This window comes from Micromys minutus (genome assembly GCF_963924665.1).
Source record: "Micromys minutus genome assembly, chromosome: 8".
Lineage (NCBI taxonomy): Eukaryota > Metazoa > Chordata > Mammalia > Rodentia > Muridae > Micromys > Micromys minutus.
Genome location: NC_137977.1, coordinates 22,102,230 through 22,117,880, shown reverse-complemented (window position 1 = coordinate 22,117,880; position 15,651 = coordinate 22,102,230). Strand labels below are relative to the sequence as shown.

Here is a 15,651-nt window from a genome sequence, read left to right as displayed (position 1 = left end):
AAACTAAAGGTTTTGTTTGGTTTTTGAGGCCCAGTATCAAAGCCCAGGCTTTCTTGGAAATCCCCATTGCATCCAGCCGCTGCCTCCAACGGTGTGCTGGGGTTTCTAGATGATTAAAGAGGCTGGAATTAGAGGGGACAGCATCCTGTGGTGAAGCACAGAAGGCATTTGCTGGGGATGTAGCTCAGTGGTTAATTGCTTGCCTACATTTGATCCTATTCATCCCCTACCCCCAAAACAGAAAAAAAAAAAAGAAAGGGAATAAAGGAAGGAGAAAGCAAATAAATAAACTTTTCGTTAGATTTTCATATAATGGCCAGGAGGAACTGGGGTGGACCGAGCGAGATGTCTGATTTATCTCATTTTCAGCGCGTGGATAAGGAACGCATCCTTCAAGTAGAAAGGAGATCAATTGGAGAAGGGCTGGCGCTAAGGCTCAAAGGGAAAGAATACCTCTTGAATTCCACCCTGGAAACCACAGAAACACTGGTAGGACTTGACTCCACAAATTCTTACTTCCACATAGCATCACACACACACACACACACACACACACACACACACACACGCATCACAATAAACAAAATTATTTTTTAAATCGGGGGAAACAAAAAAAGAACGTAGAAATTTGTACTCTAAGACTCAAAGAGAATAAAATGTGCATGGCTGATTGTTGCCTTGGTTAAAATTAACCAGAGCTTTAAAAAACGCGGCTGGGATTGGCCCTCTGCAGCCACCGTTAGGAAAACAGCTTCAAGTCTCTTAGCAACGGGCTTTGACAACATCTGAACAGAGGTGAGTGCTAGGAGGGTCCTGCATAGAGATTTCCCCAGAACCCTGCCTTCCCGTCAGTGCCTAAGCCTGGACAAAGTGGTCCCTACAGGGTGGGGATCCTTCACTGGGGCAACTGTCTAGGGGTCTTCCTCTACTCCTAGAGAGCAACACTGACATCCAGCCTCCAGCCTCAGTCAAGCGGCTAGGGCTCCCCTTGCGTGTTGTACAAAAACTGCTTGTAGAAAAGCACAGCACTTTCCATTTTTATAAATCAAATCTAGCACGAAATTTTGCCACAGGCTGATTTTGGGACGGGGACTCGTGTCGTTGCTGTGGACAGCTGGTCAGGAGATTTGTAAACTGTACCGGAAAACGCCAGGATGGAGATATCAATGCCCCTGCCTCAGATATATGTAGAAAAAACCCTAGCCCTCATTAAGCCAGATGTTGTTGACAAAGAAGAGGAGATACATGATATTATTCTGAGATCGGGATTCACCATTATTCAGGTAACTTCGGGCATCTCTTAATAATTTTCGTTATACTTATATAAATGTTGCCATCCGTTTAGATCCCTAGTAACATTAAATCTACATTTATAAATATAAAGACTATATATAAAGTGTGCGTGTAAGCACACATGCCTGTAATCTCTGTATCAGGTGGTGGAGGCCGGCCAACTATGTACTGACTTCCACGTTCAGCCTGGGCTCTGTGGGACCCGTCTGAAAACATGTTACATGTAACAAACAAGTTTTTCACACTTCAAAGGACATAGAATAAGACGTAAAAGAAGCCAACTGCCTTTTCCTTCCCTGACTTCCCCAGGTCAGCTCTAGGGAGAGGCAGTGACTTAACTGCATTCTTTCTCCTGGGTATTTCTAACATTCTGGACCATCAAACCAGAATCTATGTATCCTTCTAAATTATGTGCACTATTCCTGTGCATACTTCAGTTCCTAGTGTCAGTAGGTTTATTTTGTTTTGTTTTTTCTTTTTGTTTTTAGGAAATGATTTCTCTGTGTAGCCCTGGCTGGCTTGAACTCACTCAGTAGACCAGGCTTGCCTGGAACTCACAGAGAGAACCACGGACCTCTTCCTCCCAAGTGTTGGGATTAAAGGTGCGCACCACCACACCTAGCAAACATTTACTGTTTTAAGACCAATATTTGTTCTGTAGTTGGTAAACAGGCTCAAAGAAGCCAGGCCCTCCAGAGGACAGTTAGAGATTAGCTTGGACTTTACAGTGAGTCCCAGGCCAGCCTGGGACACAGGGATGCAGACATTGGAAGTAGTGACATAGGTCTGTGATCCCAGTCCTAGACATGGTAAGACTGGAGGATCTTGAGTTCCCAGACATCCTGGGCTTCACAGAGTTCTTTACTGTCCTCCAGTGGACAAGATCCCCAACTAGAAGACAAGTGTACAGATAGATGAACTAGAACTTAGTATAATATTTTGTTTGAACTACAATTCCAAGAGAATAAAACATTATTTTTATTCTTTTAAATATACACATAGCTGAGTGTGATGCTTTCCATCCAGCACTGGAGAAGCAGAGATGTGTGTTTCTGTGAGTTCAAGGCCGTCTGGTCTCCATAGCAAGCCCCTTACATGGTGAGCCTGCCTTAACATTTTATACCACCTTACCTATATTTGCCGAGCAAGCACAAGGACCTGAGCTTAAATCCCGAGCAACCATGTAAAAGGCAGGTGTGACGGCAGCACCTGTATATAAATAATCTCGGAGCTGGGGCAGCATGGGGGGAGGGTCCTGCAGCTGACAAGTTCACTCTTCCTGCTTGGTGAGCTTGAGGTCAGTGGGAGACACGTGTGTGCATGTGTCGCACACAGAGATGATACGGTGGGGAGATTTTGATAGAGTTGAGATGGTACAGGTGAACATAAAGTCTTTAATAAATGTTACGAAAACTGAGTACTTTCTGGGATAACTGTAAATGAATCTAGATATTTAAAAATTAAACTAGGTGGGGCCAGGGTGTAGCTTAGTGCACAGGCTTAGCAAGCGTAAGACTGTGAGTTCAATCCCTACGATCCCTGTCACCCAAAAAATAGTAAATCATGTTTATAGCTTCTTCTAGAAAAAAATAGATAAACACTTGAGGAAAAAAGATTCTTAAAAACCTAGGTTCTCAGCCAGGTGATTATGGTACATGCCTTTAATCCCAGCACTCAGATGCCAGAGGCAGGCAGATCTCTGAGTTTGAGGCTAGCCTGCTCTACAAAGTGAGTTCCAGGACAGCCAAGGCTACACAGAGAAACTCCATTTCAATAGACAAAGAAACAAGCAATTCAGATTCTCATGCGGACAGTGAAGCTCAGTTGGTGGGGTGTATGCCTAGCAAGTACAAAACCATGTCTTTCAGCAATGTGCCAACCCCAAAGTCCCAGTGTTTAGGAGACTGAGCAAGGAGGACCAGAAGTTTAGTGAGGTCATCCCCAGGTGTATAGTGAGTTAGAGGCTAACCGTGGCTACATGAGACTCTTTGTCTAAAAAATCAAAGTGAACAAAGGAAGTCCAGGATGTCCTCCAACACAGGTGACCTCCTGCCTCTCCTTCATGAGAACTAGGATTAAGGTGTTCCCCTGTGTTTTGTTTTCTGAGATGACATCATTATGTAGCCGAGTGGCTTCGAATTTACAATTGTTCAGCTGCAGGCTCCTGAGTGCTGGCATTACACACAATGCATCACTCACTGTGCTGAGCTTAATCTAAGTTGTGTGTGTGTGTGTGTGTGTGTGTGTGTGTGTGTGTGTACAAGTTACCTCAAGCCCCAGTCCTTACCTTTTTTGTTGTTTGGAGCAGGCTTTCTTGTTTGCTGCTGCAAAATTGAGGCTAACTGGGTCATAAGCCTCTAAGGTACCCCCATCTCCAACTACTCTCTCTAGAGGTATACAGAGCTTACGTTGTCACTCTACAATGTTGAGCATTAGGAAAATTCTGGGGATCCAAACCCAGGCCCTTACATTCGAGTGACCCATACTTCTCTCTTCACTGAGACACTTTTCTAATTCCTAAGTCCATATTTTAAAAATACCGAGAATAATAGACTTTGTAATTAAGTGGCTTGTGTATATTCTAAATTAAAACTCAAGAGCCTAGCACAGTGGCACACATCTTTAATCCAAGCACTCAGGAGGCAAAGGGAGGTGGATCTCTGTGAGTTTCAGACCATCCCAGGACTACACAGAGAAACCCAATCTCAAAACAACAACATAGCAATTAGTAGACACATGTCAGCAGTGACTGCTAGTCAGCTGCGGTCTATGCTGCTGCTGCGACCACAGTGATGTCTTTGTTTTGTTTTGCTTTCATTTTTTTTTTTTTACAAAATACATATTACATCAGTTGTACCATTTAAACAGTTTTAAGGTCCAATGCAGCGGAATTAAATACACCCACGTTGTTTTGTGGCCCTCAACACTATCTATCTGTGTTTTCTCATCTCAAGCTGGAGCCCTGAACTTCAATTTTTAAACATTTATTTCTTTTTGTTTTATGTTGGTTTTTTGCCTGCCTGTATGTCTGTGTGAGGGTGTCAGATTCTCTGGAACTGGAGTTACAGGCAGTTGTGAGCTGCCATGTGGGTGCTTGGAATTGAACCTGGGTCCTCTGAAAGAGCGGGAGGTGCTCTTAACCTCTGAGCCACTTCTTGGCTTGTGAACTTACTTTCAGAAAGAGAGGAAGATGTTTTGTGTCTCTATCTCCTCCATCCCCTAGTAACCACTGCCTTATTTTTTTAACGCAAGAAATGTGCCTCTCCCAGCTATTTTATATCATTGATATTGAGGCTATTTTTAAGGTTTGTCTGTTTGGCTTTATTGGGGTGGATTCTTGGAAAGCGGTGAAAACTTCTCCCTTTGTCCAGCAGATGGCAGCCATCTTTGTCAAAAACTATGGGTTCTATTGCACGTATTTGGTTTCTCAAACTAATTTCAAGCGATTTTTCACCTAATCTCATTTTAAAGCAACCAATAGAACCATTAGTTTTTGCATTGGCTTTAAAGATGAGCTCTACAGTTTAAAAACTCTGCTGCAGGACCTGGCACACCTGAAGGAAGGCCACATGCCGCTGGAAGAGTAGGGCAATAGGATCACACTGGTAGTCAAGCCTGGGCTACATCATAAAACCAACCAACCAACAAGCAAGCAAACAGCTTGTGTACTGGACATGGTGAAGCGGGGTACACTCCTTATAAGCAAGGAGTCATGTGAGACCTAGAATCTTGGCAACTGGCTGTAGCGTTTATCAGAATATTCCTTTGTGTGGTCTGAGGAATACCATATAATACCGTGTGTGTGTGCTTGTATATGTGTGTGCGTGTGTGTCTACATGTGTGCATGTGTGCAAGGAGAGGGCATCCAATCCGCTGTAGCTAGAGTTACAGGTGCCTGTCTGGTGGATACCCTACTTGTCATGTAGGTGCCAGGATTCAAACTCTCATCCTCAGTGTTAGGAATAGGATGAAAGGGGGAGGGGTGATATGGCCCATGGAGGTGCGGAGAGGCCTGGGGGCAAGGGAGATGCCTCTGGGAGACCCATGTTGGGAACCCCTTCCCCCTGAGGGACCAGCCACATGACTGTATAGTACAGAATAGAGTTTATTCAGGTCATGGGGGAGTTAAGAGGGTGGTAGAGGCAGAGAGAAGAGTAGAGAAGTAGAGGCCGGCCATGAGCACATGGAGAGAGGGAGAAAGGGAAGGGGGAGAGGAGGGATGGGGGGAGAGCAAAAGAGCAAGAGAGAGAGGAGGGGCAAGCAGCCCCTTTTACAGTGCCAGGTCACTGGGGCGGAGCATACCTGGCTGTTGCCAGGTAACTGAGGGGTGGGGTTTACAGAATCCCACCACTCAGGATTGCTTAGCAAACACTCTTTTTAAAAAATCTTTTTAGCCAGATGCTGGTGACACACACCTTTGATTCCAGCACTTGGGAGACAGAGGCTGGTGGAGCTCTGTGAGTTCAAGTCCAGCCTGGTCTACAGAGTGAGTTCTACAGGACAGCCAGGCCTACACAGAGAAATCCTCTTCCAAAAAAACCAAACACAACAAAAATATTTTTTAAATTTACTTGTGTGTGTGTATGTGTGTGTTGTGGTCTAAAAACTTGAGGGAATTCATTTTTTTTTTCATCCACATGTTAAATCCGGGGAATGAACTTAGAACCTTAGTCTTGGCAGCAGCAGAGGGGTCATTTTTTTAAGTGGGATAAATACTTCCTCTGAACTTATTTAATTACCATTTACTTTCTGTATAGTAATGCAAAGATAATTGCAGGCATGAGCCACCAAGCCTGGCAAGTTATTAATGTCTTAATGAGCTTTTGCCGGGGTGTTACTTTAAATGCTCTTGTCGACTTTGTTTTGTTTACAGAGACGGAAACTACACCTGAGCCCCGAGCACTGTAGTAACTTTTATGTGGAACAGTATGGGAAAATGTTTTTCCCAAACTTAACAGCTTATATGAGCTCCGGACCTCTTGTTGCTATGATATTAGCTAGACATAATGCCATCTCTTACTGGAAAGAACTTTTGGGACCAGCTAATAGTTTAGTAGCCAAGGAGACGCACCCAGACAGGTAATTTCCGTTGAAAGTGGTTTGAGGGATTGAAGCCTGCCTTAAAGAGTGAAAACAAAAGAAACATAAAAGAAACCTGGGCCTGCCATCTTCACAATGGCTACACATGCATGCGTCTTGGCTTGTGGGAGTTTCCTAAGGGGACTTTCCCCCCAGTACAGGGCAGCGAATTTGACATTCTCAACATTTCAATATCTACCTTCTGGTTGATGTCTGGTCAGCCTTGCACTATACTGCCCCTATGGTAGGGTTACTGATTAATTTATTTTGTTTTGTTTTTTGAGACAGGATTTCTCTGTGTTGTCCTGGACTTGTTCTGTAGACCAGGCTGGCTTCAAACTCACCGAGATTCCCCTGCCTCAGCCTCCGACTGCTGAGGTGTTTACTACCATCACTCTGGTTTTGTTTATTTGTTTTCATATGCTTTTTTAAAGATTTATTTATTTAATGTGAGTGCACTGTCACTGTCTTCAGACACATCCAAGAGGGCATCAGATCCCATTACAGATGGTTGTGAGCCACCATGTGGCTGCTGAGAATTGAACTCAGGACCTCTGGAAGAGCAGTCAGTGCTCTTAATCACTGAGCCATCTCTCCATCCCAAATCTTAAACTTTTAATCTACTTAGTTGAGGGCCAAATACATTCCTGTACGTCAGTAGCATCCTCTGAGGAAACAGGCATTCTTTAGGGGAAGAAAGTTTTACAAGGATCGAAAAGAAAATATAAATTCAAAACTGCAATAACTATTTCATTTCTAGAAACTAGTGCTCATGTTGAAAAAAATGGATTTTTTTTTTTTTTTGAGACAGCTTCTCAGCTACATATCCTTGGTTGGCCTGGAACTCTCAGAAATTTGCCTGGCTCTGTCTCTGAAGTCCTAAGGTTAAAAATATGTACCACCATGTCCAGAAAACAAATTTTAAAAAGTCTTCTTTTCCTATTAAAACTCCGATTTCAGGATCAGTGAGTTAAAAGCACTTGCCACCAAGCCTAATGACCTGAAGTCTGTCCTGGAACCAACATGGTAGAAAGGAGAGAAGAAAATGCCACGAGTTGTATCTGATCTCCACATGTGCAAGACCCAAATGCCCACAAACAATAAATAAACAAAATGTAATTTTGCAAATCCTACTTCATAGCCACGTGTTGTAACCCAGTATGGATTTGGGGGGGGGTGGAAGGTTGGTGGGGGTGGCTGAAGTTGGAGAATCATTACAAACTCAAAGCTAGCCTGAGCTACACAGTGAATTATAGGCCTGTTTAGGCTACAGAACAAGACCTAGTCTCAAAAAAAGTATTAAAACAGAGAGGTGGCTCAGTGGTTAAGAGCACTAGCTGCTCTGCCAGAGGTCCTGAGTTCAAATCCCAGCAACTGCATGGTGGCTCACAACCATCTGTAATGGGATCTGATGCCCCTTCTGGTGTGGCTGAAGACAGCTACAGTGTACTCATCTACAAATGACTGTGACCTTAAAAAAAAAAAAAAAAAAAAAAAAAAAGCTTAAGATTAAATTAGTGATGACTTGTCTAAAAAAAAAAAAAAAAAGAAAAATGCTGCCAAGATGGCTTAGTGATTTGAACTCAGGACCTTGAAGGTAAAAACCACTAAAACCCACTCCCAGAGTCCAGAGTAGTCTTCAGACCTCCACATGTGCCTCCTCCCTCCTCCAAATTCTGATATAAAGGAAGGAGTGACAGATGGAAAGACAGTGTCTTTAATTCTCTCTAGCTTACGGGCGATATACGGTACAGATGAGCTAAGGAATGCGCTTCATGGGAGCAACGACTTTGCCGCCTCAGAGAGAGAGATTAGGTTCATGTTTCCAGAAGGTGAGTTGTTGTGCCTGCTTTCTCCACTCCATTAGTCTGTAATCCTAATGCTAACCCTACAGGGTGAGGGCAGGAGGGTCAGAAGCTCAAGTGTTAGCCCAGTGAGAAGCTGATCTATATCTCCAGCCCTTAGCTCACAACAAAACACAAAACCTCTCAGCACCTGAGAGGCAGGGTGGATCTCCTTGAGTTCGAGGCCAGCCCAAGCTACATAGAGAGACCTGTCTCAATAGTACAAAAGCAAAAACAAGGGTTGGAGAGAAGGCTCAGCAGCTAAGAGCACTCACTGCTCTTGCAAAGGGCCAGAGTTCAGTTCCCAGCACCCACATGGCAGCTCACCCCAGTTCATAACTCCAATTCCAGGGAATCCAACACCCTCTCTGACCCCTTGGGCACGGACATACATCTGGTGCTTATATTTTATACACACACACACACACACACACACACACACAAACACAGGCAAAACATCCATACATATAAAATAAGTATTTTTTTTTAAGTGAAAACAAACAGAAAACCAAACCAAACAAGTCTTGAAGCCAAAAGTGGAAAAGCGAACATCCAACATCGAACAAGCCTACAGAAATACACTGTGTCCTTAGGGAAGCTCTGACAGTGAGTTGCTTTGTTTCCTTTTTTGCCCTGAACTAGATATATTTAGGATTGCTCTCCTGCTCTGTTATAATTCTTCCTGACTAACATGAAGCTTCAGAAATGTGTTGGTACATGGAGGATGAAAGAGCCAACTAATTAACAATTGTAATGCACACAGGCGGGGTTCTGTCTCTCCCCATTTCTGCTCCTTTTTTCTGCACTCAGTAAACTTATCTTTTTCCAAACAAGAGAAGCCAAAAAAAATCTTAAGTCAATGTGAAAATGATAATTCCACATCCTTTCTGATTTCCTTCTATTTGAAGTCATGAAGCTGGCGAGCCTTTAAAAAGCAGACGTACTATTTAAACAGTACTTTATCTTTTACATACTGGAGTGGGCCTAGGGCTCCACACCAGGCAAACCACTGCCAGGGAGCTACTTAGGCCTCCTTTATTTTTGCTTATGTCTGTGTGAATGTATACCACATGTGAGCTAGAAGGCCTTGGATCCCTGGAGTTGGGACTGTGAACCACCTTATGTGGGTGCTGAGATCTGAATTTGGAAGAAAAATTGACCATAACCATAGGCGCCATCACCACCCCTTTTAAATGTTGAGGCAGGCTGTATGTCTTGGTTGGCCTTGAACTACTGATCTTCCTTCCTCCACCTTCTGAGCGCTGGGATTTCAGCCATGTACTGCAGCCTGGTTTGAGGCAAGGTCTCAATATGTTTCCACAGGTAAGCCTGCTTTGACTCATTCGTGCCAGCCCCCTGAGTGGCTGCCAGCGTCAGTTTGGATTGCTTTCTTCTTTTGTGTGTGGAAGTTATTGTTATTATTTTTTTTTTTAGTGATAAATTACTTGTATTTGCAGTGATCATTGAACCCATTCCAATTGGACAAGCTGCTAAGGACTATTTAAATTTGTATGTGTCACCGACCCTGCTTCAAGGACTCACAGAGCTTTGTAAGCAAAAGCCAGCAGATCCTTATGTAAGAGACCTTTTTATTCTTACTAGCATACTTGTTTGTGGTTTTCATATTTAAAACTGTAAATTTGTTTCTGAGATAGGGTCTCACTATGTAGTCCCGGCTATTCTAGGGCTCACTTTGTAGACCAGGCTGGCCTCAAGCTCACAAAGATCTATTTGCCTCTGCCTCCTGAGGGCTGGGATTAAAGACACCACCATGCCTAGCTAATACTTATTCTTTCAGTCTGTACACTCACAAGTTCTGAGGCTTGCTTCGGTTATGTGTTGACTCCATGGTAACCAAGCAGGCCCATTTAGTGAGACACTGTCTCAAAATAAAATTTAAAAAGGTGGGCCGGTCATTGTGGCCAGTGCCTATAATCCTAGTACTTGGGAGGTGGAGTCAGGCAGATCTCCGTGAATTCAACGTATGTCTGGTCTACATATTGAATTTCAGGCCAGTCAAGGCTATATAGTGAGACCCAGTACAACCCCACAATGGTGTGTGTTGGGGGACTGGGAAGGGTTGGAGAGATAGGCAAAGCACTTACTGTGCAAACCAATTTGGCCTAAGTTCCATACTGTAAGATGTAAGTAGAGAATCAGCTCCCAAAAGTTGTCCTTCAACCCCCACAGGTGCACTCTGGCTTGTATGCCTTCCCAACAACACACCTGCCATTAGGGGGTGTGGCTTGATAGCAGGGCATTTACTGGGCATAGCCAAAGAGGTGGGGCTTCACTTTGTGGTGGTTTGAAAATACTTGGCCCATGGGAAGTGGCACCTTTAGGAGGTGTGGCCTTGTTGGTGGAGGTGTGGCCTTGTTAGAGGAAATGTATCACTGTAGAGTACTCAGAAGACAGAGGCATGCAGACCTCTGAGTTCAAAATCAGAACCAGGACAACCAAGCTTAGGAAGTGAAAGAAATCATTGAAAGCAGAAAACTCGTGAAGATGCAATAGAGCAAGGGGGCCAGCCCCAGGCAAGTAGCAGAACTCAGTAGGGGTGATTAAGAAGAAGCCAGAATCACTGAGGTAAAATCTTCTGGGAAGTATTTTCTTGAGAGCACAGAGAAGCTGTGTTTCACAGATAGCCAAGGCTGTACATTGTGCTGCCACAGGACTTGGTAATGTGTAAGGATCGTCCCAGTGGTACTGGTTTTGAAGGCATGAAGGGGTCAAGGAGAGCAGCTGAGGCTTGGCACTGTGAGAGGTCAGGAAAGTTGACATTGGTGGAGGTGCAGCCTCAGTGGCCACTGAAAGCCCAAGACTAAATGGGTCGTGCAAAGGAATTGAGGCTTGGCACTAGGAAGAGAGCCTCCTCCTGGCTACCTACAGAAGACAAAGAGCTCTCAGCTCCTCCTGCACCGTGTCTGCCTGTGTGCTGCCATGCTTCCTGCAGTGAGAATAGACCAAACCTCTAAAACTATTAGCCAACCCCACTTGTTAGCCTTTATAAGAGTTGCCTTAGTCATGGTATCTCTTCACAGCAACAAAACCCCAAGACAAGTTTCCAACATAGAAAAAAAAATGCATGTCTGACTTGTTTCACTGTTTTATTAGCCAGCCAGTAGTGACAAGCATGTGTCACAATCTCATCCCTTCCATGGGATGAATAGTGTCCCATTATGTGCATATAATACATTTTGTGTAGCCACAAGTATGACTGGTGCTGTCTTTTGACTAGTGTGTGAAATGTTGCAGTATCATTTGTAAACCACACTCTTATGAGTCCCAGTTTCCAGTTGTGTGTCAATATATAGGAATGCAGTTATTGAATCAGTTACTGTTATTGGAATTACTGCTTAGCGCTGTCAGGATCCAATCTTTTATACTTGTGGCTGTTCCATTTTACCTCCCCATTTGCAGGGAATGAGGGCTTCAATTTCTCTTTGCACAGCCATTGCTTGTTTGTCTCTGTTGTTTTACTTGATCATTAACAGCTACAATAGTAGATGTGACAATGGCTGATTTGCACATTCATGATGCTGAGAGCATCTGCCAGGAATAGTTTGTGAGCCTTCTCTGGGAACTCGGTATTCAGGCTCAAGTCCAAATATAAGTGAGAGACAGAGACAGAAAGAGAAACGGGGTTGGGGGAATGAGTCTTTTTAAAGCAGGCTGACTTTGAACCTAGGCCCCTGCACCCCAGTCTCCCAAGTACTGGGGTTACAGGCAGGAGGAACCATAATTGATCTTTGGACCAGATTTGTCCCTGTGAAGGATCATTGCCATCTGCAACAAAGACAGTTTTACTTCTTCCTTTGTAATTTAGATCTGTGCTTAACAGTTTTGCTGGATGTCAGTAATAGAGTTTGAAGGTTTTCTGTTTTGATTTTGATTATTTATTTATTTAGTATGTAGTTTCATTTTCACTTGTTTGATTTTATGTGGATGAGTGTTTTGCCTGCATATACATCTGTGCACTGTATGCTTTCCTGGTGGCCGGAAAAGTCAGAAGGGGACGCCAGGTTCCCTGAAGCGGAAGTCATGAACATGGGTGCTGGATACTGAAGCAACGTGTGCTTCCAACAGCAGAGCCACACTCTTTATTTAATTCTGACGCAGGTCTTTCTGTAGCCCAGGCTGTCTTAAACCCTTTATGGAGAGAAAAAAAAAAGATTGATTTTTTTCCTTTGCTTATTTACAGTGTACGGGGGCCTGTGTCTTCGGAGCCAGATGGGGTGAGATCCTCTGGAGCTAGCGTTACAGGTGGATATGTGGGTGCTGGGGGCTGAACTCAGGTTTTCTGGAAGAGCTGACACACGCCAAACTGCTGAGGCATCTCCCCAGCTCCAGGCCTTGGTTCTCCTACTTCAGCTTCCTGTGCCTTGCTTGGCCTCTCCTTTTCCTCTTAGGCATGGTCTTGCTATCTAGTGTAGGCTGACTTCAAACTTGAGGTTATTCTCCTGCCTCTAGACTGCCCTCATCCCCTAGTGCTGGGATTACAGGAGTGAGCCGCCATACCTGGATTCCATTTTCTTATTCTTTTTATTATCCTATAGGAATGATACATAATAATGGTTTTATTGTGACATATTCATACATGTGCATAATATGGGGTGATTTGTTTTGCTAATTTATTGGGGGTTTTTGTTTGTTTGTGGGCTGGGGACAGGGTTTTTAGACACAGACTCTCTGTCTAGCCCTGGCTGGCCTGTAGTAGATAATGTATTTGATCACAAACATGTGCACACCCCGTTTACTTGCTATTGTCCCTGTGACCTACTCCTGCCGACCCCTTTCCTCTTCCCAGCTAACCCCTGTGCCTTTCTGTCTCTTTTGACTGAGTGAGTCTCGTTAGGGTTGTTTACAGGATTTGTTTAAATGAGCAAGTGTTCCTTACCCATGGCTGCGTCACTGAAGACAGTGTCATCCCCTTTCCATCAGCCCTTAACTTCCTGTGAATACCCAGAAAGGCTGAGCCCTGTCAGCCTCACCCTCCATTCAGTTGTCTTTCTTACTTTTTAAATTTTGCTTGTTTTTCTGGACTCTGGGAATTAAACGTGGGACCTCTGGAAGAGTCTTTTAACTGCTGAGCCCTGTCTTCAGCCCCAAGTTTTGTTTTGTTTTGTTTTGTTTTATAACAATTACACTTATTTATTACTTATTCATTGTGTGTATCACAGCACACACATGGAGGTTGGAGAGGTCCCTTTCCTTCTGCCATGGGTGTCCTCGGTATCTTACTAAGATCTTCAGGCTTGATGGCAAGTACTTTACTTGCTGAGCCACTTCTCTGGCCTCCACTTATTACTACTATTGTTTGATTGTTTGTTTTGTGAGAGAGGATTCCCTGCATCCTGAGCTGGTGTAGATGGGCTGTGTAGCCAAGGCTGACCTTAAATTCAGCTATTCCTGCTTCTGCCTCCCAAATGATGGGATTACAGATGTGTGCCCATTTACCAGGGGCTGGGACTACAGTTGTGTGCCTGTTAACCAGGGATTGGGATCAAATCCAAGGCTTCGTATTTAATAAGCAAGCATTCTGTCAACTGACAGATCCCCACATTCTATCTTTTTATTCTTAAAAAATGTTTAGTTATATTTATTTATTTTATGTTGTATATGTGTGTATGTCTATCTGTCTGTCTGTCTTTCTGGAAGACCTTTATTTTTATTCTTTGGCTTCTATGGGTTTTTTTTTGTTTTTTTTGTTTTTTTGTTTTTTTTTTTTTTTTCAAGATAGGGTTTCTCTGTAAGTCCTGACTGTCCTGGAACTCACTCTGTAGACCAGGCTGGCCATGAACTCAAAGATCCTCAAAGATCCTCTCGCCATTCTGAGATCAAAGGTGTGTGCCACCACTGTCCAGCAGTTTCATGTTTCTTGTTAACACTGTCTAGGTTGGCCACAGAGCCTAAAAGGCTTGAGGGTATGTGTGTGTGTGTGTGTGTGTGTGTGTGTGTGTGAGAGAGAGAGAGAGAGAGAGAGAGAGAGAGAGAGAGAGAGAGAGAGAGAGATTGCTGCAGTCTCTACATTGCTACAGTTCTAATGACTTAGCCCCCCACTCCTAGCTCTTTGCTGTCTCCCATCTACATTGGGCTTGTTATGGGGTTCACTTAGATCCAACACAACTCAAACAGAAATAAAAATATATATGTGTACCCAAGCTGCTCCTGATCCATCAGGTGTGCAGAACAGACTTGGGAGCTGAACTGCAAACCTCTATCCCACCCTGAGTGCACCTTTAACCTCGGCACTCAGGAAGCAGAGGCAGCTGGAGCTCTAGGAGTTCAAGGCCAGCCCTGTCTCAAAAAATGTTTTAAGATTTTTAATATTTCAGTTGATATGTTCATTATATATCAAAAGGAAATATTTAAATGGTTATTAACTTTCATTTTTCTTTTTCCATAGATCTGGCTTGCTGATTGGTTGGTGGAAAATAATCCCAACAAACCTAAACTTTGTCATTTCCCAGTAACAGAAAAGCAGTAGTCTACCTTTCAGAGGGAGGGCCAAGTTATCTTATTGTAAGAAGCTGTGCAAAGTCTTTACATTAAAAACCATATACGTGTCTCTGTGTGGGTATGTTTGCCTATGAGTGCCGGAACCTGAGGAGCTGGAGGCGCTGGGTTCTACGGTAGTGTAAGTCACCAGACAGGAGTTTGGGTCTTCTGCAAGAGTGTGTACATTCTTTGCACTAAGCCATTAATTAATTAATTAGTTACTGTTCTTCAAGACTGGTTTCTCTGTGTAGCCCTGGCTGTCCTGGAACTCACTCTGCAGACCAGGCTGGTCTCAGACTCAGAAATCTGCCTGCTTCTGCCTCCCAAGTGCTGGGAGCGATGGTGTGTGTCACCAATGGTGTGTGTGACCACGACCACTAGTGTAGGACTGTAAACCTCATACCCAAAGACAGAGGAAGGTAGATTTCTGTGAGCTTGAGGCCAGTCTGGTCTACAAAGTGAAATGTTCTCTTCCTCCTCTTCATGTTATTATTAGTATTAGTTTTATTGTGCAGTTCTACTCGTGGGACCTAGGGTTTTGTACACGGTTCCTGATGTGTTTATAAAAAGATAAGGGGGGGGGTTGTTCTATGTAGCTGTGGTGAGGTATGGGGGAAGGGGTGCCTCAGCGGGCCCATGTTGAGGAATTCCTTCCCCCTGAGGAACCAGCCACACTATGGTATAGTGCAGAATAGTTCATTTGGGGAGTTAGGAGGGTAGTAGAGGTGGAGAGAGAGAAAGTAGAGAAGTAGAGGCCAGCCATGAGCACGTGGAGGGGGGAGGGGAATGGGGAGAGAGTGGAACAGGAAGGGAAGAGCAAGAGAGGAGCAAGAGAGAGAGGAGGGGTGTGTCAAGCAGCCCCTTTTATAGTGTCAAGCATACCTATTGCCAGGTAATTGTGGGGTGGAGCTTAGAATGCTAACATTCTTCCATTTTG

The 15,651-nt window shown here is 44.0% G+C and overlaps 1 protein-coding gene across 1 annotated transcript; it reads left to right on the top strand.

The window, feature by feature from the left end:
* Positions 1 to 1,154: 1,154 nt before the first annotated feature.
* NME5 (NME/NM23 family member 5) lies at positions 1,155 to 14,703 on the top strand (the record flags this gene model as incomplete). Its single annotated transcript, XM_080920529.1, has 5 exons — positions 1,155 to 1,283; positions 6,167 to 6,372; positions 8,104 to 8,204; positions 9,674 to 9,792; positions 14,623 to 14,703. 5 exons carry the CDS (start codon positions 1,155 to 1,157, stop codon positions 14,701 to 14,703), a joined length of 636 nt encoding a protein of 211 aa, XP_080776655.1.
* Between the last annotated feature and the right edge of the window lie 948 nt (positions 14,704 to 15,651).